This window comes from Lepidothrix coronata, unplaced genomic scaffold, assembly GCF_001604755.1.
Source record: "Lepidothrix coronata isolate B3197 unplaced genomic scaffold, Lepidothrix_coronata-1.0 Scaffold1, whole genome shotgun sequence".
Classification (NCBI taxonomy): domain Eukaryota; kingdom Metazoa; phylum Chordata; class Aves; order Passeriformes; family Pipridae; genus Lepidothrix; species Lepidothrix coronata.
The window spans coordinates 465,006-491,614 of record NW_016690181.1 but is presented as its reverse complement, the minus strand read 5'-3'; the positions used below and the strand labels follow the sequence as shown (position 1 = coordinate 491,614).

The 26,609-nt window shown below is 37.5% G+C and overlaps 1 protein-coding gene across 7 annotated transcripts; it reads right to left on the bottom strand.

Moving 5' to 3' along the window:
• Nucleotides 1-1,671: 1,671 nt before the first annotated feature.
• Nucleotides 1,672-26,609, bottom strand: PSEN1 (presenilin 1). 7 transcript variants are annotated; one of them, XM_017811677.1, is made up of 12 exons: nucleotides 26,551-26,607; nucleotides 23,768-23,911; nucleotides 21,923-21,961; nucleotides 18,895-19,151; nucleotides 17,441-17,582; nucleotides 13,761-13,828; nucleotides 12,162-12,382; nucleotides 10,195-10,293; nucleotides 8,815-8,901; nucleotides 7,794-7,967; nucleotides 6,199-6,317; nucleotides 1,672-5,881 (listed from the first exon to the last, which is right to left on the bottom strand). In XM_017811677.1, the coding sequence occupies exons 2-12, from the start codon at nucleotides 23,849-23,851 to the stop codon at nucleotides 5,726-5,728; spliced, it is 1,446 nt and encodes a 481-aa protein (XP_017667166.1). In that variant the 5' UTR covers nucleotides 23,852-23,911; nucleotides 26,551-26,607; the 3' UTR covers nucleotides 1,672-5,725. The 7 variants fall into 7 exon arrangements, 6 of the variants coding, with proteins under 6 accessions (XP_017667166.1, XP_017667131.1, XP_017667148.1 ...); XM_017811635.1 differs by having other exon boundaries at nucleotides 5,726-5,881; nucleotides 21,923-22,047; nucleotides 26,551-26,609; XM_017811642.1 differs by lacking the exon at nucleotides 21,923-21,961 and having other exon boundaries at nucleotides 5,211-5,881.

The following is a 26,609-nucleotide window of genomic DNA, read 5'->3' as shown; positions in this document are numbered from 1 at the left end:
AATCTACAAACTTGCTGAGGGTACACTCCATTCCATCATCCAGATCATAAATAAGTTGAGCAGCTTGATCCCAGTATTGAGCCCTGTGATAAACCACTTATGACTTGTCTCTGACTGGACCTTGTGCTGCTGATCACAACCTTCTGGGCCTGAGCAGTGGGTCAATTTTCAGTCCATTTCAGTATCCACTTACCTAACCCACACTTTGTCTGCTTGTCTAGAGTGAGGTTATGGGAGATTGTCAACGGTTCTCCCCTCATTCAGTAAGACACTCAGCTCATTGTAGAGGGCAAGAAGGTTGGTCAAGCATGATTTTCACTTCATAAATCCAAGCTAGGTACTCCCAGTCATCCTCTTGTCCTTCATGTACTTGGAAGTTCTTTCCAGGATGATCTTCCATGTCAGCTTCCCACAGACTGAGGTGAGGTTGAATGGCCTGTATCTCCCCCACTCTTTTTTACTCCTCTTCCTGAGGATAGGACTGAAATTTGCTCTCTTCTGATCTTCAGAAAGCTCCACCAACTGCCATGATCACTCAAAGATAATTCCAGAGTGGCCTTGCAATGATGCCAGCCAGCTCCCTTAGCACTCATGGATGCAACCTGTCAGGCTTCACACACTTAAATACCTCCAGTTTGTTTGCAAGCTCCCTAACCTGACGTCTTCCACCAAGGTTATCTACCTTGTTCCAGACTTTCCCTCTTATCTCAGTGGTATGGGACTCCTTAAGGCCAGTCTTAACAATAAAGACTCAGGCAAGGAAGGCAACAAGTACCTCAGCCTTCTCTATGTCATTTGTCACATATTTCCCTGCCCCATTCAGCAGGGGTAGCATCTTTATTTCCCTAGTCTTCCTTTTGCCATTATGCAGTTGTAGAATCCCTTCTTCTTGCCCTTCACATCCCTTGCCAGATGTAACTCCAGAGGGGCCTTGGCTTTCCTTAACCCTATCCCTGCAAGATTGGAAAGCAACTCTATGCTGTGTTTGGGTTATCTGCCCCTGCTTACACCATTTCTTCACTTTCTGTTTGGATTTAGTTAGGAGCTCCTTGCTCATCCATGCAAGCCTCCTAACACCTGTACTTTACTTTCTACTTGTCAGGACAGACCTTTCTTTAGGTCTTCCATGCAGATCTTTCACGTAGAGACAAGGTAATCCCCCAAAGAAACATCTTCAATAGCAGATAATCAACACGAACAAATTTGAACTTTGCAGTGAATACTTCTTCAAAACAACCAAAAAGTGCTGCTACGGAAAAAGTTCTTTTTCAATCATATTGATAACAAAATTGACATCAAAATAACAATACACAACACTGTTCATTAAGTGTTTTGTTTCTGAACTTGCTATATTTTTCTCCTGCTAATCTTCATTGTGCCAGTTGGTGTTTCAATATAATCTCGTACCATTTTTCATACTTTAATTTTCCCTTATGGGATGCTTTTGCAACAGGCTTTGACTGACTCTTTAAAGGAACACAAAAAGCAGCTTTTAGAAGAAAGTACTACAGGAATCAGTTGAAGCTCTTCTACTGGGAAATAAAGCAGCTACTTAAGTGTTTTAAGAAAGGAATCTTACTCATTAAATGTTGAATAAAAACATCTACAGCGTTTATGTCTCCAAGTGCTTTAAGTGATGGCTTTAAAATAATGTAGTAAAGGCAAGATGAGTCAGGATCCATGCAACTTTTATTTTAATGATTAGACAAATACAGGAAAATTTGCAATAATCTATCAAAACCATATCTTATCAAGAACCGGAAAGGTGTTTAAAAAACATTCACATTCAATTCAGGTTATGTACAAACCAGTGTCTGTAAAAAAGAAAACAGCAAATACTTCGAATGTAAAAGAATTCCATTCTAGTTCACGTTTCAACATTTCCAATGACCAAGCTACCACTGAGATACAATCACAGTGCAGACATGTTCCACAGTCTACTAAACTTGCTTCAACAGCATTGCCAAAACTAATTTTTGAAATAAAGCATTTTGATAAGTTTTGTTGTACAGTACCATCCACCCAAAATTTACTTCTGCATATTTAATCCTTGACTGCACTAGTGGCAGAAGAGTTGTCATCTACAGGTCTGGAGTACAAGTATCTATATCTCCATAGGTACAGATATATATCTATATATCCAAGAAGCACCAGTCTCCTATGCCTGAAATAGCCTGTGTCTGCTTTGTACATTTAGGAGATCAGCCATTTTTAGTGGAGCACAGCCCTTGATTATTTGGCTTAAAGAAGTCATCATCTACCTAGCCAGAACTATCCTGAATGTGTTGCAGTATCATGTGCTTACACCTTCAAGATGCACCTCACACAGATGGCATTGAATTTGAGTGTGGTCATAGTAGCCATACATAGATATGACAGTATCATATGCTTTCCTGTAAGACCAGCTTCCATGGGTCTCTTTTTCTTTGCCCTGGATTAAATCCCTCAACAGAAAAAGAAAAAAAAAAAAAGAAGAAAAAAAAGGAGAAATGGATGTGGCTGGATTTTAGGAAAATCTGTAATTTGTTATGATGTTTTCTCATTTATATATTTATTTGGAGCTCAGCCAAAAAGGAAGACTTATCATTGACATAAGCTGAAAGGGGAGAGAAAGCTACCATAATACCCAGTTTCAAAGTATGAACACTGAAACAGTCACAAAACAGTTACCCCCAGTCTGCTTGAGCACAAAGGAGATGAATCCAGCTGCTAGGGTTACACAATAGTTCTTTCAGAGCTACAGTCTAATGTGCAGTCATTAACATACTAATTTAATAATAATAAAAACTCTCTCAAAAGTGCAGACTACTTATCAGAAGTCTTTCAGTTATAACAATCTAACCAAGATGAATCATGATCTCAGATCAGTGTTTCAAGACAAAGAAGAGAAATGTGACACAACCTTTGCATTTGTGTAGTAACAACCCAAATGCAAACAAAAACTACTGTCAACTGAACCTTATATGGACCCAAGTACTGAGATAATCTTTAGTTGCAAGATCTCATTTGAAACATAAGCTACCGTGACTTGGCCTAAGAGGGCGGATCTAGAAAATTTAATATGGTTTCTGAAGGTGTATTAAGACCTGATAATAAGCAGTGTACTTTAACATACTGTTGCCTAGGCTCGAAAAGCAATTTCCTTTCTGAACTTATTTTGAGATTCAAACATAAACTTGAACAGTTTCTATGAATACAAATTTAATACTCTCCACCACTGTCACTCTACACTAGCTCAGAAATTGCAGGATAACAGAAGCGCCTCTGGGGAGTGGAAGACTGGCAATTTAGTGCTTGAAGGTTCTGAGCTCTTCCTTGGGTTGTACATCTAACACCCATTCAAATATATGAAAAGGCTTTTGTGTATTTCTATAGATTCTAAAGCAACTCTTAATGGAGCTAGTGCTCCCATGGTGCATAATAAAGCCAAAAAAGAAACACGAGAGATGACTGCTGCATTTAAGTAAGAACCCTTAACTGAGAGCTGGCTCAAATATGCAAAGAAATGTCACTGATGCCAACTCTTAGCAATCCTGTTCTATACAATGAAACTATGGCTGGGATGTCCAATAAAATACACAAGGGAATTTTTTTAGATATAATGCTCAGGAAAGGGACAAGTTACAATGGTATAAAACCAACTCAAAGTCTCACCAAAAAAAAACCCAAAACACCACAAAAAACAAACAAACAAAAAATGACAGAAAACCCAAAAAAACCCCAAACAACCAACCTGTTTTAAGTCAGACTTCATTGCAGCAAAATATGGAACAGTGATATAAGCTAGAAAACACAAACAAGTTTGACTTGAAAAGTCACTGTAAGTAATTTTGATATGGTTAGTTTATTAATGCTATCCAAGATGAATCAGAACACAAATGAGATGAATAAGAGTACTTCAGATGAGACAAGACAATACATTTTATGAAAATATAAGTGCTAACACTATAGTTAGCAAGTCATATTAGAAAAGAAACATACATTATCAAGGACAATCAAAGAAAGCCTTTCTTGGTTTTAAAGCAGATTTACACATTACAGCCTTTCTTCCTTTATTTGGGCAATGGTTGGTGAGCATCTTTGACGTTTCAGTCCTTTGAATCTATAGGCACTGAAACAAAACCCCGGAAAAAAAGGTAAAAGGAGCTAGTGTCAGGATTTTGACAGTTGTTCTACTTGGCAAGGACTCCAGTATGAAGATGCAAGTAAAATGGAATGCCCATCCACTCCCTATGCTTCCCAAGGAAAAAACTACTTGTACAGAGTAAGAGTCTATGGCAAAACCAACTTCATCTCACATAAGTCTCATTTCCACACAATTATTCATAAACAAGTTCTTCCAAATGAAGAAGACAACAGAGTTGATCACTTTTAAGGTTTCAATAGATTCTTCTCCTTGTAAGAAGTTCAAAATCCGCTATCTTCTTTTCAGTGATATTGTCTTTCATTTCTCCAATCTTCAGTTCCTCATGGGAGAAGTAATTAAAGTGAAGAAGGTCACAAATTTTGCTCCTTCATAACTTTTAGCAATGTCTCCCCTAACTTAAGTATGCTCACTGATAAAGATACTGCACCAAAAAAATCCCTGTCCAGCCTCAGGTGTTAAGACAGCTGAGTGACCAATACTTCATGTCAACAGAACTCTAAACCATGTTTTTGACGATGAAGAATTTCAGTGATGCATTAGAGGTGCTTTTAATAGCACTCTGATATCTAGATCTGGCAAGCTAAACTTTATCTGGGATTGCTGCAAATGTCTACTTATTTCAGAAGAATTTCAACAAAAGGAACATACAGCAACAATGCAGTCCGTGCTGTTAGAGACTACTTTCAAATGCAGGGTTTGAAATGGTGTTCTAGCAAAATGATTTGCAAGAGCACAAAGAATAAGTCCTGAAATTGTTTTTTAATGTAGTTTATTAACCTTTTAAAATATAAGATCCAAATTAGGACCTTATAATCTTCTAATGCCAAATAATTCAGTCCAAGTCCAAGCAGCTACATAAACTGGAGCAGGTGTACAGAAGGTGCACTCCATGCTTGAGAATACAAGTATTAAAACTGAGAAGAGGCTCTGGTTCCAGTGTGGAAAAAAAAAAAAGCTTTTAAATTTACTAAACCAAACACGCTCAGGCACAGAGGCTATGAAATCATGGAGCACTCTTAGAGTGACAGTACTTTCTCCCTTTGTCAAATTGCTACAAAGTCCTTTCTTGTTACATAAAGCAGAGTCAGGACTCTACTGTCAAAAAATCACTGTTGAAGAAGTCCAGATTGGGTTCTCTCTCTTCAAGCAGTTACAGGGACATGTTCCATGTGATTCATCAGCTTCCTCTGTTAACATCAAGGAAGTCCTGAGCACCCTTAATGCTGTGAAAACAATCAACCTGTGGTAAGAGATCATACTGCTGGTGGAAGCATTAGCAATTTTCACACAGGTGGTCCTTACCAGAGATATGTATATCAGAAAACCTCTGATATAATAGCACCTGGTTTAGACTGGCCATCAGGAAGGAGCCACTTTCACACAGGAAAATTTATTTGGTGCCCAGTGCAGCAGCTGTCTCAGGAAAAAAACCAAACCAAAAACCACCATCGGAAGAAGTTGTAATGATTCAGGCTTGGAATCTTGAGTAATTAACTTCCATCTCACTTGAGAACTGAGAGAAAAACATTTTTTCTTCTCCTGGATTTGCTACAAATACCCATTCCAGCATCAAGTCTGCTAGATATAAAACTGATGGAATGCTAGCTGGTCCATAAAGGGTTGCACCAGGTTATCTGTAGCAAAGTAAAAAACTAGCCCGAAGGTTATGGAGATCGGAAGAGCTGGTAAGGCCTTCTTAAAGATGGCAAGAAGCAGAAGTGTAAGGCACAGACCCTGAGGGGGAGGAAAAAAAAACAAAACACAAAAAACATACAGAGAAATTAGGAAACTCTGACAAGCAAAAGATTATATATATACATATATATATATAAAAACATGAATGCCACAGAAATAAAAGATACAGTTTATGCCTTCCTAAACTAAAGGCTTAAGTGACAGACATACAACCATTGAAAATCACAGCTAAAGTCCTCATTGGTTTTCAGTCTGGCCACCCAATAAACAAAATGGAAGACAAAATGTTGCAGTTATGACTTTGTCCCTGATGAACAACAGAAACTATTCCTATTATAATATTACATTATACTCACAATTAATATGGCTACAAAACACGCTAAAGTTGTATTCCAGTCCCCACTTGCTGTTGCAGAGGCTTTGCCAACAAGGACACTGTAGAAAATGAAGTCTCCTAAACCTAGTTTTACCCCTCCTGCAAATTGAACACATGGCAGCATTAAGTATCAATCTACTAATATTACACATCAGTAACTGTCAAAGAAAAATGCAGATTTACATTAACTATTAACAAGCCTTGATAAAAATAACATTTTATTTTCAAAATTAGTACCACTCCTGAATCAAGCAATAAACTCATGTGAAACAAGATGGATTAGAAATACTCCACTACTTAATTAATTCATCCTATAATTTGAATTTTCATATATTCCTGGTCTCCTGGACATATAAATGCAATATATACAAACTCAGATATTTGTAATTATATTTGTGGAGGGGTGTCCACTTCGTGTTGTCTTGTCATATTCAACAGAATATTGAAGTGCAATTCCTTTAAGCTGGCTGAGGGAGGGGAAAAACAAATAAATCCCTTACAATGATGTTTAATTTGCCAGTTAGAAACCAACACACAGCAAAATATTCCACTGCTTTCCCAATTTTTCTACAGAATTCTTAATAAGATAGCTCTTAACAGCACTTGTGTGTAATTACAAAGCATATAACAGAGGCAAAAACTCAACATACTTAGTCTAAAACGTGAGGTTAAGAAAATTCGTGATTTAATATCTTATTCTTCTAAACAGTAACTACCATCTTAGCAACAACTCTGCAAGCAAAATACTCAATTATTTCTGCAAGCACCACAAAACTTCTTGAATGTCAGTTCACTGTCTGAGCTTTTAGTACAAGATATTAACTAAGAAAGGCCAACACCAGGTGATCAGCTCTTTTTATTTGGCCTATTGATTACTTTGTCACCTGACTACAGTCCAGCCCAAAACTCACTTCAGAGTTCCAAGAGGAACTCAGAACATCAAAACAGAGGTATATGCCTGCTTAAATATTGGGGGGAAAAAAAAAAGAAGAAAAAAAAAAAAGGAAAAAAAACAAAGAAAAAATGGATAAAAGAAAAATGGCAACCCTACTCTCTTTCAACAGGCCTCCAATAAATGTCTAGAACAGTGCAGTCATGAAAAGCTTGTAAGCACTAAAACACCCTTTAACTGCTGAAACATTGCTTTCTACAGGGTGGATAACAGTAGTTTAATCTTGAGACAAAAAAAAAAAAGGGTAATGACTGCATTTACATGGCCTGTAATCCAAAAGAAGTGATACGCAGCAGAACACCGCATGAAGAAGACAGAAGCTAATGCAACTGACTGTATAATGGTCTGAAAACAGCTCATGCTATTAAAGTTTTGAGTCTGTGAATCAAATTGAAGAGCAATTTGGCCAATACCACGCATTCCTGCAGCAAGCCCAAATGCTACCAAAAAGCAATGCAATCTATTTTTATGAGGCATATCAGGATTGATCATGAGCAATGAGGATGGTTATGATCTTCAGCTTGCTATTAGCTCACAGCATGGTGTATCTGTGCAGTGAGGATGACTAAGACTGACTAGATTCAGATTTAGTAAGTTTTTCAGACACAGTACTCCATACTCACGTTCTTCAGGGTCTTCACTTGTTTGAGAGTTGCTGGGCAGAGCCTGAACAGCAGCACGCGATTCAGGCGTTGATTCAATGGGTCCTATTCTATTGTCTCTTTGTTGCTGCCATTCCTGACTAAAGCCACCATCATCTGCTTCAGCATCTTCATTCTGAGTCTGGCTTGCCGGAGCTCAAAGGAAGAAAGGCATTTAAGACCTCCTCCAAAAATTTGCCATCTAAAACATGAAAATCTCTCCACATGTAAGGTCATAGCAGAACGAGGAAAAAAGAGGTATGCCATAATATTTAGCAACATCTAACACGGACACACACGATCACAAGACATCTTCACTTAGGATTTTAATACTTATTGAAACAATCAGGAGTCAATATCCACTCTGCAGTCACAGTATCTACATGCTGTACTCAAGCCCTACTATTCAGGAGTACTTCCACGTAACAGTGGAAGTTCTGTGGTGACCTAACTTAAAGATCACAATTTAAGGAATAAACTCTCATCTAATATTTCAGTAGCTTGTTTAGTCAGTACTGACAGCTTAATTTTCCAGTAGAATACAAAACTTTACTGAAAGTTACATATATATAGATGCCTTCAAGCATGTTCAATTCTGAAACTCTACTCTGCTTTAATAACACACATAAATAAACAAACCCCACGTTTTTAAACACTAGCTGCATAGCCAAGAGGGCGAGACACATTTCTGCTTAATATAAATGGGTTTGTATTATCCCATATCTTCCCAATTTGACAAAGAATTAAGCTCTGTCAATAGTTGGCTATTGGAAGTATTTTCAACATCAACACCATGGAACTCAGGAAAACAAATGCAATAACATTAACTGCACAATAAATAAGCAATTTTTGAAGTCCTGACAGATTCATCATTCCTAATTAGGTCTCCATGCTTTCACTCCTCTACAGCAACCAGGACACTTAACAAACTAAAAGATAAATATCCATAAACATGTATTCCAATAAAGTGACAACTATAAAGGCTTGTCAAAGAAAAACTCACCTTGTTTATCATAAGTGGAGTTTTTGGAAGCTTTACGTTGGGCTTCTGGATCTTCCTCAGCCATGTTCACTAGCCATATCATTGTTGCTATTTAAAAAAAAAAAACCAAACAACACAACAGCATAGCTTATCATATCTTCAGATGTATGCAATTCTGAGACAAAACGGATTGATGCTAACACTTTCTCATTTTTCGTGGGGTTTTTCGATACAACATCCTTTTCCAACAGGCACTTTTACTCTCAGTAAAGCACAGTAATATCTGGAACACAGCCAGTACCAACTACAACACACATTTACAGAATTTGGTGAATAAAATTTTATTCCTACTAGATGTTGAAAAAAATGGCAACAGCTGTTGCCAGAGAAATTACTTCTGTATATGAGGCTCACTCTGAAAATCTGAATCAACAATTTCTTTACCTTTTTTTCATTAATCAGTGCTTTTATCTCAAGTAAAAAGGTCTATTAACACTGGAACTGAGTTATGTCAACTCAGAGGCAGCATCTGCATCAAAGTTAATTGTTCTCTGCCTCCACCATCATAAAATATTCTCCAGTCTGGAGGTAACGATGTATTGTCAAACTTAAATGGTGTACTTCAATTCAGGTTTGTGGTTTCTCACCGTGAACCTCTCCTCTCACAAAAGAGAGTAAGAGGCAGCTATGCACAGTACAAGTAAAACACAGCAAGAGTAACAGATAGAGAAACCCCTCTCTTTTCTCCACTGTAGGCTTGTCCCTGAAGTAGCCAGTCTACAGCACACTTCCTGCTTCCAAATAGAGGCCTGTCGGGAGCACCAGTAGCATCATGACTTATGATTAGCTTACTCCACTGTTTATCCATATGATTCCACCCAGCAATACGGAACTTCAAAACCAGTGGAATTATGAACTAACTGATACACAGGTCATAACAGCAAATTTAATTCAGGTTATTTTTCACAGCTGCAGGGAGAAACAACGTATCAAAAAAGACAAGCCCTGGAGAAAATAGTCCTGTAAACAAATCTCTTCCTACCAATTTCTCACATTCATTATAGTAATAGCCAGGTTATTTAAGCACTGAAACCTGATATTTTCTGAAAACAAGTACTGCCTTTGAATAGGTTTAATACACAGCCTAGTGACATGTTACTTTGCCCAAAACAAGATCTGTTACCATTCTTCCTGTTTGCATTTTGTAACAAAATATTTCTGGGTTTTATCTTGAAACATCTTAGTCAAATGATGAGTCAAATTTCTGAGTCAACAGTGAAAGGAAAACTGAGACCCAAGTGAATGGACCAAGAATTTCAGCTGAAAAACATCTTATTAAAACACAGAAAAATGAGAAAATCACTTCAGCTAAGTGGGTGATTGCAAGTTTAATGTACTTACAGGAGTAAATAAGTGCTGGAAAGAGAGTTTCATTTCTCTCTTGAGCTGTTTCAACTAGCATACGAAGAGGACCTTTAGGACATAGGACAGCAACCAAATCTGAAAGGAAGGGTGAACAGATCTTATATCACCACAGACATACTTAAAAGAAGCTTTTTTCTATAACACTTGCAGAGACTTGTAATAAAGTAAAATGCACCCTGGACATAGGCTTCCAAGACAGTCACTGGCCAGAGCTTAGCATTCTACAGTAATACTTTTTAATATTCTCAGTTATACAATCTATTTTACATATTACTATAATATGTATACAAGTTTAAAAACACAATATTTCTCACTTGAGATATTATATTGACTGGAAATGAATCTGTTGACTTGCAAGTAATTGCAAGTAATTCAAGAAAGCTACTATTCAACTAACACCTTGGAAATACCCAAGCTTGCTTTCTATTATCAAAGCTTTTTGTAACCTAAGTTTAATGCTAAAACAAATTTTAAGAGAGCAGGCGAGGCCTACATGACTTCCACAAAGTAGGCATATTTGGAGAGAGAGCTCTAACATTGCTACTACCCTTTGCAGTTGCCCACTCACCATATGTCTTTAAATTCATTTGAAACTAAATCTGACACTGAAAGGAAGAGCTTACTTGTCAGGAGCTGTATGTTGCACAGAGTAGGCCTTCTGCACCTGAGCTAACTGCCCTGGCACCACTGCTGGTCCCACTCAAGTAAAGAATTCTTGGTGTGGGGTCACAGGCTTTGAAACTTACATCCCTTTACTCACAACAACTGCATTATGGTCTTGGAACTTTATTTCAAAAGTAATTCTGTTTTGCTGTCACTGAATAAAGGCTGAATGCTTGAAATACTCAGATTTGTCCCAGTCATATGAAGGGTGGAAGTGGGGATGGGGGATGGGAAGGTTTTCTCAATGTGTCTTGTGATCCACAAGCATACACACAAGGGACAACTTCCCTTCATCTGAAGAAAGAGGACACTTAAGGAGTACACTGAGGTATCAGAGCTAAGCAAATCTTATTAACCCTTGCACTTACAACTTAACAGATTCTCAGTCTTTATCATTATCAGTGACTTTGAGAGTACACATCCATCACACCTACATGTTTCCAAGAAAATTCAAATTATGAGCATATCTTTACTTAGACGTAATGTTTTAATTATGTCTAAGTAATTGAATTTTAGTCTTGCCTGTGAATTAAATCAGTATTTGGGATAGTGATTTTCTTACCAAAACTACCCAGTGCCCCCTACAGCTTTATGAAGAAACTACACTTGTTTTTTTCTCAGCCATCCTTCTGAAAAAGGGCAGTATGTGATAATTCTAACAATTTTCTTTAATTAAAAAAAAGAAGCCAAGGAAACAAGTCTCACAACTATATCCTTCTAAATGCAAAATGACTTTGAGCAATGCAAACTGTCCTTAATCCTTCCCTGCTTCCTTCTCATTATATTATCAGGCAAGGATCAGGTTTTGTTTCTATGTCCACAAATTTGAGCAATTCATAGGTTGGGCAGATCTCTACTTGTATGGGGTTGTACACAAACAATAAGCTCTGAATGTACAAGAGGTTCTAAGGATTCTTGGGGAAAATGAGAAGCGGAAAGTTCTCCCCCTTCATAGAAGAGATCAAAATAGAAACGTAGGTCTCATCTCCTCCTCTCTTGAATCACTTCAATTCTCCTTCCCAAAGACTCTAATGAGTCCAAGAAACATGAAGAAAGATGGCACCATACAGTCACAAAAAGCCCTCAGCTGGAGGGATCTGATCTCAGTTTAGATCATGACCTTACTTCTGAAGTCTGTAATCACCTTATGTGCTACTGTGGACGACGTCCACACACACTCTTTTTCTTTTTTTAAGGTCTAGTCAGACAAGTGGAAAAGTTATGGAATAAAAGAAATTCCTGCCATAGTACCCATTACTATGCCTTGCCCCAAAACTTACCATACACTGAAATGACAGCCAGGATAAGCCACGCAGTCCATTCAGGAAGGTACTTAATGAACACCAAGGCCATGAGAGCACTTATCATAATGAGATATGCTTGCTGGAGCCGAAGTGGACCCTTCCAGTGGATACAAATCATTCCCACAACACCAAAGTTCCAGATCATGAGTGCCACCGTAATGTAATCCATGGCAACGTTATATGTCTTAAAAACTTCACTAAAAAAAAATGAAAATAATATGGACTGCATTTGCTTAAAACAACAGAAACAAAATACAGATGCAAGCCTCAGAATATCTTCTAAAAGATTTTCCGATTAAATGTAATGGCACAAATGTAAAATTCTCCCTCCAATTAGTACTTAACTATTCTTCACAATTGGGATAATTTTACCAGTGTTTTCTTCACATCACCTCTCACTTTTCCTAAATGTTCTATTTCCTTCTCAACCAAAGCACAAATTGACAGGAAAGGACATTATTGCAAAATCAGTCATTTTGATTATGCTCATAATTTATAAAAATCAGAATAATCAGAACCTGTGAGGTTATAATGGATCTTTAAAGGCATGCAAACAGATCTCTCTCTACTTATGTGCTGTGTGGAGAATGCTTTGCTAAAAGTATTATACATGGTTATTCTATTTTGTTCCTCACCACAAAGTGAAAAGCTTTATTTTTGGATGAGCCATGTCACTGTCATACCAAATATTAAAAACTAATTATGACCCTCAATACGTAAAAGCAAAATAGACAAATACGTTGTCACCAAGTCACAGGTGACTTCACTGACGCAAGGAAGAAATGGTTGTGATGGCTTTTTGCAGATTCTGCTGCAATCAGATCATCAAGCCACTAAGAACCCTATAATTTGCATAATACTTTCCCCCAGGAAATTTGACTTCTGTAGCTGTCAGTTGACCTTAGAGAAGTACACTGTTAACAAGATGTCTCTTACTGTCATAATGTATAATTGGCTTACAAACTCACTCACTGAACTCACTGAGTCCCCTCAGTCACTGAACTTCTACAAAAGTGAGGCAGCAGGGACAGATACAGGAATTGCCCCGCATTTCGAGTTATTGTTAAGGTTAGAGAAACTATTGACCAAAAGAGGCATCACAGATCACTTTTAGCAAAAATCAGTGACTGAAGGAACATCATTTTCTCCTCCCAAAGACCAAATTAAGTAAGTTTCTTCAGAGAGAAGTGTATTTGTCATCAAGTGGGAAAAAAATATACACAGGATAGTAATTTCATGACATAACTCTAGATACAAACCCAGATCAGGTTGTTCATTTTAGACAATACCAAATATTATGGACAATTTTTCTTGATGTCTGGACAAAGGCATGCTTCTAAATTTGAAAAGAAAAGCACTGAATATATTTTGGTGAGATAGTAGATTCTTTTCAGCCGGCTCTTTTCCATCACTCCCATGCAAACAGCCTTTGCATATACAGCCCAGCATCAAAGCAGTTTATTGCAATAGGTTACTCACAATCATTCTTCTTAAGATTCAAAGCCTAGTTCTAGAATAAATACATACGTAAGATGATAAAATGAAAACAGTATATTAATGCTTTAGTTCACTTACCCCAGGTAGATGAATGAGAAAAAGAAAAGCAGCAAAAGAGAAGAAATGATAAGCCAGCCATGGATCACCTGAAAAAGATACAGATGTTTTTAGACTTGCTATTTTAAAGTTAATATATATTAAAAATGCTTTTAAAGTTATTTTACCTTTTGATTAAAGCAAGCAAATGATTTCAGAGATTTCTCTCTTTGGTTGTTGCTAAATTCGTATTTATTGTATTTCAATTTAAACTTATGAATTTTAGGTGACCTGTGGTCTTTCAATAGAGGTTCTTCAGCTCTACTGAAAACTACTGTTTGCATATTTTTCGACCATTTTGATACCAGTGGCATGATAACGTAGCAGAAATATCCAGAATTAACACAGATGAAAAACATGACTCATTTTTGTGCTGCTCTGATTCCAAACCATTTTCAGAATACAGTTACAGAATTAAAAGCTGGAACCCAGAGAAACCCTCAGTGCTTATCATCAGTGAACAACTACATAAGGATTTCTATATTCTCTATCAGTCATCTATACATACAATCCCTAATTCTGATATGAGAGCAGACATACATGCCCAACAATTTAATAAAAAAAAGTTCAGCGTCGTACTCAGCAGGGACAAAGATTTAAAGCTGGAAACGACAGGTGCTTAGACTGTGCACTGACAAAAATGCATACCACTCTTGTGGTATTTACTATGCAAAACTAAAAAGTAAGACTGAAGAGCCCTTTAACTCCAGTAATCTCTGAACTGAGAATGACAAATATATGTTCAAAGTCCCAGCACAGAATCTCATATATAAAACCTGACCCAGCATTGCAAACAGATAACCAGTCAGAAACAATAATCTAGAAATTAAAGCTGGATAAGGAATTGTGCTTTGAACAGACATGCTAAGTGGAAAATTAACTGGTTAAATTAGCTATATATGTACACCAGATCAAAGTATTCAGAAACTGATAAATAACTGTGTTATCTCTTTGTCCTCTTCTTAAACATGTGTAATAGAATAGATCTTATGTTATAGTTCTTAAAATATTTTGCAAAAGCTAATTTAAAAGCAAAGTCCATATGCACACAGACTAAAAGAATCACACCTGTGTGATGCAACCAGGACTTTCTGCCAAATTAAGAATATGGCTATTATAGCTAGTAATTTAGTACATTTAGTCTAATGCTAAATATTTCATAAGCAGTTTTAAAATTCTCAGCAATTTCTGAAACTTTCATTCTCGTCCTTCACACTGCCTTTCAAAACAGGTTCAAATTTAACCTTCAATCTAACAAACCTGTAATTTAACTTCTAATCTCTCAGACTGGCTTTTGCAAATGTGTTCTCAAAAAGACTAAAGAATTTCCAATATGTAATAAAGCATAGTGCCTGTAAAGATGCTGCAGGAAAGCTGCCAAAGTATTGCTTTCAATATGGAAAATTGTCACCACTCAGAGCAAGTAGGAGAAAGAACCATACAAAAGCTGAAGATTGATATGTACCTGAAATAGAACCCAATTTTCCAACAACTTCTGAAGTTACTAAGTAGTGACCTAGGAATAATAATTTTATTTATCTGCAAAATTAGTTGAAAATGTTTAAAGAAAATGGCAAAGAAAGCTGTGTCATGACTTCTATCTGTAGTTCTTCTATTTGTAATATAAGCTCTTAAACTTTCTTATCAGTTAAGAAAATAAAATGAATACTAATGTTTCATCCTAAAAAACAGTAAAATGCTAACAGTGTCAAACACCAAGGCCATAGTCCAGCAAACTTTTACACACACTTTGCATAACTACTGTCAACAGTACTAAAGGGAGTTGACCTGAGCTGACATTTTACACAGACATTTGTTTTATCCTCAGTATGCATCTCATTTACTACAGCATTTTCCAGATCACTGGCTTCTTTTCATACCCGTGATTTTTCTAAAGTATTTCTTGTAAGTTTTGGTCAGTGTTTTCCTAGCACGTTACCAGAACAGGTTTGTTGCCTTCTCATTAAAGAATTTTCATTCTTCATTTGACAACAACTTCATTTGACTTCAACACTAACAGACTGCTGGTACAGATTTGGCTTTGCCTGCTATAACTTGAATAAAAACTAAGGATGAACTGCAGAATGCAGATAATTAAAGTGAACTACAGCAGTCAGACTTTGGCTAGGCAGACTAAACCAATGAAGAATGTAAAGAATAAGAAATTAAAAAAGATAATCAAATACAATCCCCTTCAAAGATGTTTCTGGTTAGATTTAGGGACTAGAATCAGGATTATGCTTAACATATAATATACAGGACAAACACAGGAAACTAACAGCAGTAAAGATGAAGTATTTCCTTTCTTCAAAGGAATTTTCAGATAAAAATCTTGTGAAGATAAGCAAATCATGACTACCAGATGGAGACCTAATGTTCTTTCATTATGAATTTCGTTCCCCATAATCTAGACTATATTCTTCGTATAGAACTGCATGTTATATAGAATTCAATGGACAAATAACTACATTTTCCAGCATTCTAATATAGCAGCATAGAAATACTCTGTTAGAAAATCTAAAAATAAAAAATTATTTAATGTAATTAGTATACAATATAACTACAGGAAATATCTGGTATCTAATAATTCTAATTTTTTAGCAGAACAATTATTTTTGCAAGGAGAACGTGCTCTGCTTTGTAAGGTCAAGAAGGATTCCAGAAATGTCAAAAGCTTAGTTAACACTTGTTGATGCCTTCAGCACCTGAAGAGAAGCAACTGGTTACCAAGGAACTTAATGAAAGCACATCAGTTATTTGACTTCAACAGAATGAAGAGAATTGGCAGTTTAACAGGAAAACTTTGTCGGTTCAGATTTAACAGCACATTGTGATAAAAGATAAGGTCCATACTTTAAAAATCACTATTCTAAGATGTATGCAGATTCAGGCAAAATAATTTCCCCAGTCACTCCACAGATACTTTGTAAAGGGGTTTCACACACAGACATGAAGACCAAAACCACTGTTCCCTCTTGAAAACAAAATGGAGTGAAGAAAAGCTTTGAATCCCACTGCATGTTTTACAACTATGATACAGATTAAAGGTCCTGTCTGCATATTGGGGAGTTTTATTAGGCCAAGCCTTATCAAATGGGTCATTAAGACCAAAAAAACCCAGGAATTTTCACACACAACTCCTCCCAGACAAGTGACATTGCAATTATTTATGCTAAGCCTGGACTTGCCTAGATTACATCATTATATGATTGCAGCCTTTCACAAAAAGCCTTAGAGTCTCTGTGTTTGCTATAAGAATATCGCCTGGCATGTACAGCCACGCACACATCACACTGATGGAAGACATCTCTAGTGGGGACAGGGTGGGGAGAGGGCAGCCCTGAAAAAGCCCCTGAAGAGATTTTAAATTGCAGGTCCAGGCCTGTCCTTTGTATTTCTTGACCACAAAAAGATTTTTGTGCATGAACATTTCAAAAGAATAGAAAGCAATGTTACCCTAATTCTAACTGACAAAACAGATGGCAGTGTTAGCACTGGGCCTTTGCCCAGCTTTGTGTCAAGGGAACAGAAGCCACAAAACTGAAACAGTGAATCCAATCATCAATTCTGCTCCTTTTGCTCAGTCATCCTTGATAACCTTTCATTTTGTTCCATTCTCTAAATAATCTGTACTAATAAATAAAACTAGCACAACTACTTACCTTGTAGCATCTGTATTTGTAAAGCACAACCAAGAGTATGGTCATGACAATGATAACGCTGATCATTATAGCTGCGTTGAGAATTGAATTCAGGGCTCTCTGTCCTACTGTCTCTGTCTCTTCTGTGAAAGGAGTGTAGATGCTACAACAACAAAGAGTCAACTGAAATCACACTGAATGCACAGATGTTTTTGATATATGAGGCCAACATCAAACTAAATTGCAGTAATGTTTCAATTCAGAGCTGTAAAAGCTATTTTCTACTAAGGCAAAATTTGAACAGTGGCGTAGTATCATATTTGGCTAGTTTTAAGTAAAAAAAAAAATAATTCCTTACAAGACTTGCTTTTCCTACATTCTTAGATTACTACTATTTTCTACTTTGTAAAGCAAACAAAGCCCAGAACTGCCCCCTGTTTGATATGGCTACTCCCATGTCATGTGTCCTTCCCACTCTCCCATGCCATCACTCATGCTCCAGTCAGTGCAGCTGGAGTTTCAACAGCGTGCCACCACAGATTCACCACGGAAGGCTCCCCCAAGTCTTCAACAAAACCATGTTAATAGTTCAGCTCACTCTTTCCTAAAGAAATACAAACCCCTGGGGAAACTGCTTCACTGCGAGAAGGGAAGGCAAGGCAGGAAGAAAACAGTTATCATAAATAAAATCTCAAAAAAAATTTCTTTGATCAACAACTTTTAAAGTGAAAAAGAATACTGTGTTTTATTGAAACATCTTATGACATACTTATATTATACAAACATTTCAAAACCAAACACACTTTGAATCATTTTATCTAAACGTTTTCACAGTAGAACATTTAGACTGATTTTTAAGGTGCATTCCAACCCCTTAACATTCTATGATTTGCTGCAGTTTCTGACAGGCTCAGTGTTCTTCCTTCATCTCCTTTCTCTCATCAGCTTTCACTAAAATTGTCTTTTTTCCTTCTCAACATTAATATTTTACCAAAATTCCCCCAAAATTTTACACAGTCAACTGCCAGGAAAGTTTCTGTAACTACACCAAAAGTGAACCTCATAAAGTTATATTCCCCTTGCATTTGAATTTTTTTATCAAACAGCATGGGCAAACCAGAACTTGGCACATATGTTATTTCATTTAAACTTTTGTATTCTAGCAGAGTACAACTGAAATGGCTTTGGCTTAGAATTATTTTATAAATACCACAGGACATGAAGTATTAAAATGAGGACTAGGATCTGAATCAAGCAGTGACAATCAAGATATTATCCCCACTGATCACCAGACAGACAACAAATGTCAATAGTACTATGAGCATAAGAGTCTGGTCTCTGGAAGGAATAAAACAAAATTATCTTTGGGTTGGAGAAGGGGAAAAGGGAGGCAAGAATTAGACTCTTGAAGAAATGGAGTTTAAAGAAAACTATCTGAGTCTGTTGAAAAGATATGGGAAAAAATTGATACATACAGCTGTCCATCCTTGCGTGTATAAAAGCTGACAGACTTGATAGTTGCCACAACGACCACCATGCAAAGCGTGACAGGTACAAACAACATAATCACATGTTTTGCCCCGTATTTCAGTGTCAGCTCTTCATCTTCTTCTTCATCTTGCTCCACCACTTGCTGAATGTTGTTTTGTGGCTGCCCATTGGTCTCAGACTCAGGATGGTCATTTCTTCTGCGCTCACTATGATCATGGCGACGTCTTTCACTGTTGTCATTCTGTAATACATAAAAACCAGTTTCCTCAGCAACTCTCCACAATCATTCTTGTACACTAAGCTAAATGTGACCTTGAGGAGGAAACACGTAAGGTAATTAAATTTACTGTCAAGAACACGTGCCACAGCAGGGACTTAACCATCAGTAATTAACTGCATCACATAGTTATCAAAAGAATGGGAGGACAGGGTTAAAAACATCTACATTAAAACCATCAACAATTAAAAGAAGGCTGGTGTCATTTAACAGCCTATGTCACCTTTCCTTTAAACAGAATTTTAAAGGTGAATAGAGACAGACAGCTTTTTCCCTTGGTTCAACTATAGTTGAGATAAGGGTGCATGACAGTAGAATGCCCATAGCTTGACAAGAATTAACTGTATCAATTCCTAAGAATAATGCCAAACAGACATTTATGATCCCCTCTCCATGGAAGTTCTAAGAAAATGTCGACTTCCTTTATTATGTTACTCCCACTACAGTATACTAAGTAGAATATATATTAAAATGGAGTGTCATAGAGGTGTCGTGTTCCCACCTTTTTAATAAAAAGAATGACACATAAATGGTGATCAAACTCATGTAATTCTCAGTCTGTATACTGAGATTTGATCCCAAAGTTTTAGTGTGATGAATTAAGCATACAGATTCTTTCTCTCCTTTCCCAAGGATACTACTGCCACATCCTTCCACTGACACTGAAGAAATTCCACCACTCTTGTCGACAAATATGAAAGAGCTGCCTACCCTTCCTAATAGCGCTACATGAAACATCAAGGATAAAATTCAAACACAAAGACAGCGGTAAACTTTCAATGGAAGCAAAAGCACAAACTAGGAACATAACCTATAAGTAAATGATCCGGCCTGGTGTCACAAATCTTTTGTACCCTTTTCAAGAAGCCCTACAACCAGGGGTAATTCACCTTTCATATGTTGTGTGCACATAGAGAACACAACAGGAGAGTGAGCTATGTTTCACCTGTTCTGGACTACAAAGAAACAAAACCATTACCAGACACACTAAACAAGCACTAAATGCAACACTTTATACAGACTACCCATTTTTTCAGTGTATTACCATGTCCAAAGTCAATGCTGTACTGTTCAAACTCAAGAGGTTTAATACAAGAGATAAAACACAAAGATTTTTGATTCCTTGTAAAATTGAACTCATTTCATCAGAATTACTTAATCTAAACCAGTTCTGTTTAAATAAGTGCACTGGAAGATACCTTTTGCAATACCTTTAAAATATCACTTTGTTTTAGTAAAATTGATCTAGACATAAGATAAGGCATTGAAAATAACCTCATGAATTTCTCCTTACATATTCCTACTCAGGTAGTTTGTTTCTTAAACATGCAGTGTGTTAAAGCTTAATTACCTGTTCTCAGTAGCATTTCCAAACGTAACTGCTGACTTGTATCTCACTAATTCACTGCAGTCTTTCAATAAATCAATAGTAATTTTGTAAATTCTTTATACAGAATTTTCCCAGCCCCACCTCAGAAAAGATAAGATCTCAAGTATACACTCAGGAACTCACAGTGGGGTTTTAAAAGCACTTAAATGATTAAGGAACACAAGTCCCTGGACTTTGAACTGCAAATGCTGACACTGCTAAAACCCTAGTTGAAGCTTTACAACTTCCCCAAGTCATGAAAAATTTACTTATAAAGAACAGTACAAAGTAACAATGTACACAAAACACTATGCCTATTTATTCATTTTTTGTGGTATCCTCAGAATCAAGCTCAGCAGAGTTTCAAGATCTGTCCTCTGAGAAAATCTGTTTTATTTTTCAAAGAGGAAACGGAATATAAGAGGAGAAAAAAAATAAATTTATCTAAATTAAACAATTAAAACTAGGAGGCAACCAGATTTTTTGAGTTAAAGTTTTAACCTTAATTTGAATTTAGTATCATTAACTTAAAATATGTCCTGAAAAATATCTTGGATGCAATATCATTTCTTACTAAATGAAAGATTTGTTATAAATCACTTGGCATTTTATGTAAACTCCTCACATACAATTATTGAAAGTCAGAAACGGGAATATGGGAGAATGCATATAAAGGGATCATGTTTAATTAATCTAAAATGTGGCTGCAACTGAACCTTTTTCTGTACAGATCATAGCCCAAATGTAAAATTTTTCACTTTGATAGTAAAATACTCTGTTTCTCTCAGTCTACAAGACAACAATAAACTTAACTGTCTAAATAAACTGCCTAAGATGATCATAACGCGGCACCGGAGATGAACAGAGCCCTGGAACACTGCACAAGCAAAGCAAACCGAGTATCTAGCTTTCTGCACACTTTTAGAATGTGTCGCTCTTTCTTTGCTGTACTAGCAGTCTTGCATGAGGCACCACTTACCCCATCTTTGCAGTAGAAATTTAAAAAATAAAATAAAAATCTACAGCTTTGGAGAGCAAACACAAAACCAGCCAATTTAACAGCCTGATTAACTAGTGCACCACTACAACAAACTTGCAAAACCAAACATAAAACCTGAAGAAATTAGACCAATACGTGCCATTTTACTCCCTTCACTAGTTAGGAACAAAGACCCAACCACAAAACGCCTTTACATACTGAAACACAGTGCATGAAAACCACATCAGCATCAAGAGTTATATGAGTTATTCTCTCATTTGCAGTTAAAGCTAGAAAATAAGTTGTCCTTTCAGGCTACTAAAGTTAGCTAAATGTGACATGCGTGTGCCCCACTTCTTAAAAGAACAAAGTGCACTTATATCCTACCTGATCAGTATTAAACAGAGCAGAGGCCATGGACTCTTGCTGAAGTGGAAGCAAAGGAACAGACTCTTCGCTGTCCTCAGACATAGTTAAAAGTGAAAATTCTGAAGCTAAAAAGTCAGTAACACCTGTTGTAACACCGTAAGCAAATGTAAGTTACGAACTACGCGCTTTCAGGTGAATAAACAATTTCAAAAGTAAATGCTAGTGGTTTTTTTTCCTATCAGGAAAATAGTTAATAGCAAACCCAGACTAATGCCCCTGAACCAAGAGATAAAAACCTAGCGTATTTGATAAGAAGTTTTTACTTATTATATCCAGATTTATATGTCAGGAGCAGACCACTGTGCCTGACAGTGGGCACAGACTTCATCAGTTCTCACATACAACCACTGATGTTTAAAGGTCGCTATGCAGTGACAGATACTTAAGACTGGGCTGAACTCTTCGTCTGTGAGTAAAAGAAGAGATGGTAAATTATAGCACTTAGTGATTTCACATGCTGACTGTTAGCCATAAAAGCTACATATACTTAAGCAAGAGAGGACTTTTGTACATACGTCGAAATCGAAGTACATGTGTATGGGGGAGAAAAATCATTACAGCTAAGTATCAAAACTACAGAATTACTTAAACATGGAAAGAAAAAGCACAAGTAGCAGTTATTCATAAGTACAGTCTTAGTAAGAAGAAAATAGAACCCATTGCTGGTAAGGAGCATCACCAAGTTATCTGTAAAGACGGTGAGGCCACAGCTTATTGCTGAGCTCTGCCTTTTTAATCTGGCAGAAGTGTTCAATAAAAATTAATCTCTCACCTGTCCAAGAGGAAAAGAAATATTTTTCATTCCCTCTGAAGTAAAAGCAGAAAGGATGCAGTAGGAAAGTTTCCCACTTTTCTGTTTTTATTGGCAGTTTATATAAACAGTAAGATCTTAAGTCAAACTGACTTCTTAATTTTAAAATTATTTTTCAAATGTTTTATATTTTTACTGCTATATCATGATGCTGATCTGAGATTAAGAAAAGGATTTTTCAAAATTCTGCTTAAATTGCTGTATTGTATAAAAGAGTTGGAGCAGGGATCAGAATATTCTCTTGAATATTCTGCCACAAACATGGTTACAAGTGGCCCAGACTCTCAAGAGCATTTCTGTGTCAAAAGGAAACCTGATATTCAAGAGCTATAGCAGGAACAAAGAATAGAGCATGACAAATCCAAGAGCCTGAGCACCACACCCAGGCAGATCATCTGAACTTGGTTTTACCAAAACAGATACAGTACAATGGGTATAGTTTTAGCAACAAGTATGTGCTTAGGTCTTACAAAGCAGTCATATAAAACTGCATGGTTTGAGTTCTCCTCTCCCTCTCCCCCACCCCAAACCCTCAAGAACTCTGAGAGCACCTTGACAATTATTTAGAGTAAGACAAGACAGAGCTGTTCTTCCTGCATAGGAACAGTCCTCCAGTAATAACAACAAAACCCAGGCTTGAAGCTCTACCTAGACTAAAATAAACTCTGGGACTGAGAAACCTGTGAACCAAGTAGATCATAGCCAGGCTAGATCAAGAGAACTCACTAAATCCTCTAAAGGTTAATGTTTGAGACCAGAGTGTCCCACCCAGTTCTTTTTTTTTAATTGATGGCTTGGTCGCTCCAACACCACTTTAAACTGGGGGAAGTCTTCTCTGTACATAAAAATAAGTTTAGAACCTCAGATATTTTGCAACATATTTCTTTTGGCACTGCTTATCACCACAACAGTTCAGATACAGAAAATTAATCCCAACAAATTTTTCACCTCTATTTAACTGCTACTAGACAATAAAATTGTTTGTTACATACTGTGTTGCTGAGGTGGGTATCAGGGAAGTTTTCTGTCAGCTGTCCATGCTGAAACTGGGGTAAATGCGCAGACAGCTCTGTCATTGGAGCAGTCCTCTGGAAATCACTTATTTCCACACAAAACGGATCTTTCCTCTTCAGACGCTGAAAGGAAAAGGATGTGTAAAAAGCCTTTGCTCTTAACATGACCAGGGTCACCCTCCTCTCTATACCCCAATTTTTAGAGTTCACACAAATCAAAGACAACTTTTTTTTATCCAACGATGATACCAAACTGCATTGCATCTACTAAGAGCTCATAATAGGGATTTTCCAGCACAAAAATAAGAGCCTCTACGTATTATCAAATTAGTTCATCAGCCACAGAAATCAGCCAGCAACAAACTAATCATTCAGAACAGTTCTCCACTGCTTCCTGTGCAATAAGCAAAAAGCACTGCACACTTGCTCAGAGCACAACTTCCACATTTTTACCTCAGCAGAGTACAATTGCTCCAAGCTGTTTGGTTTTGTATTGCTGATAAGCTCAAGGGTAATTTTCAAGTAAGGATGACTCAGTTACACTTGAATCATTTAAAATCTACATATAACCATAACACTGTAATGACCTAAGAGTGACCTAGTGCTACACAAGACAGTATTTTAGCTGAACCTCAAGAACTAATGTGCATTCAGTCCCCCATAGGTTTTATGTACCAGCAACATCTACATAAACATGTCACATATATCTAACAGCTTTATACATTCTTCCATAAAAAAGTCAGATGCTAACATTTTCCTATGCAAACATTAATAAACTATGTGTTCCATAACAAAAGAGGATAAAGTAATAAAGGAGAAAGACGAAATCTGACCTAAGTTTTAGAAAAAAACCCATAATTTTAAGAGACAGTGAGCAAGCCTAGATAAATCACAAGCTTGGTTACACAAATAATAAATAATGAATAAACCTCAAGGGTGGGGTGCCAGTCCATCCCAAGCGGCTCTTGCTCCTACCTTGTGCCAACTCCAGCACTCATCAGTCCTCTTTACAGTAGATTTTACTCACTAAAATGGAAGAAAACAAATCCAAGAAAAAAAAAAATCAAGAATTTTTTCTGCTGTTTTAGTATACTCAGCTAATGTATAGAGGGACCTTGAAAAACTCCTACAATAGAGGACATCACAAAATAAAGTCTCTCGTTTTTGGCAGCAGCAAGACACAAGTGCTGCAAGACAGCATCTTACTTAAAGAGAGAGTTAAACCTATTTTCATACATGTGACCATATTGAAGCTGTTTCTCAATTTACAAATAAATACAGATCTAACAAGACTAGGGCACAGTGCTTACTAACTTCAGCAGCTAACTTAGTGTAGCTTCCACTTAAGATCCATTAGGAAGCAACATCAATTTAAAAAGTCTAGTGGGAACGTGCAAACTGTTTGGAAAAAGAAAGACCAGGTAGTATTCACTAGAATAGCTCCCTTCCACATTTGCCATTAAATGTGGAATTTAACTCATTTAAAATATAATTTAAATGTAAGATTAGATGAAAATAAATAAGAATTCCATTGTTCAAAGTTTTGCTCTAATTCTTTGGTAGGGTTACAGAATATAAACAATGGTTTTTTTTAAGGCTGCTATCAGTAGAAATTCTCAGTGACAGAGCAACCACAGCTGAAAAAGTTGAGAATTTTTATCCATATGTGGAATATAAGAATGAGATTTTTCACATCGCAGCATGTCAAAATTCTAATTAAATTACAGGAAAGAAAACCAAAACTTAACACCAGTCACAAAATCCTACTTAAAGGTCGGTAAAGAAAACCACACAAACTCACCAAACAATAAAAACCTCAGCTACTGAGAAGCAGAGAGAATTTGAAGACAGGGAGGAGTAACTGACAGAAGAATTGCATCAAAGCTTGAATCACAGACCTCAAAATTTATGGTTTGTTAAAACAATTCCTGTTGAAAACTCAAGAAGTCAGAAAATGGATTCAGGGCATCTTCCCAAACAACTTTATTTTATATTGCTAAATAAGTGAACACTCTCACGTTTGAAACGTAACCATGAATGAATGAATTCTACAAATGAACTGTGCATAAACAGACGCAAAATAAAGTTTTACTTGTTTTACCTGAAAAGGGACTCACCAAAAAAATTTTTTTCTAATGAAGCTGTGAATATTAAGATAGCTTGTCTAAAAAAAGTTCTTCCCTGCTTCCTTCTGGCTTTCCTACGTCGTAACAACAGGAATTACAACTGTCGCTGTCATGCGCTTACATTTACCCTAATAAGCAGAGCTAACACACATAATAAGCAGAGGCGACACTCACGTAAGCTCCTCTTCACTTACAAGAGAAAGTAAAGCAAGTATCGATCAGACACAAACGCGGCACGGTTAACCCGTGCTTTACCTCTCAACTGAGCAGCGAGAACAGCTGCGGCCGCTCTGGGGGCACCCCCGCCCTTAGCGCTGCCCGGGCCGGAGCCGTCTCCCTCCAGCCGGGGCCGGCCCGGCGCGGGATCCCAGGCCCCCGGGAGGCCCCCGCAGCGCTGGGGGTCCGGGTCAGGCCCTGCCCAACCCTGCCCGGAGTCACAAGCTGCCCAGGCCTGGCGCAGCCCCACCGACTCCGCAAGCGGGAGGGCGGGCAGGGAAACGCCCCGGCCCGCAGGAGAGCGCGCAGGGCTCGCCCCAACACCGGGCCCGGCCCGCCCTAGCGGGGGCGCAGCGCGCCCGGCCCGCTGCTCCCGCTGCCCGGCCCGGGGCTGCCCCGGCCCCCCGCGCACAGACGAACCTGCCCGGCGCCCCTTCCCCGGGTTCCGCCACCGGCTCCGCGCCGCCGCAGCCCGGCCC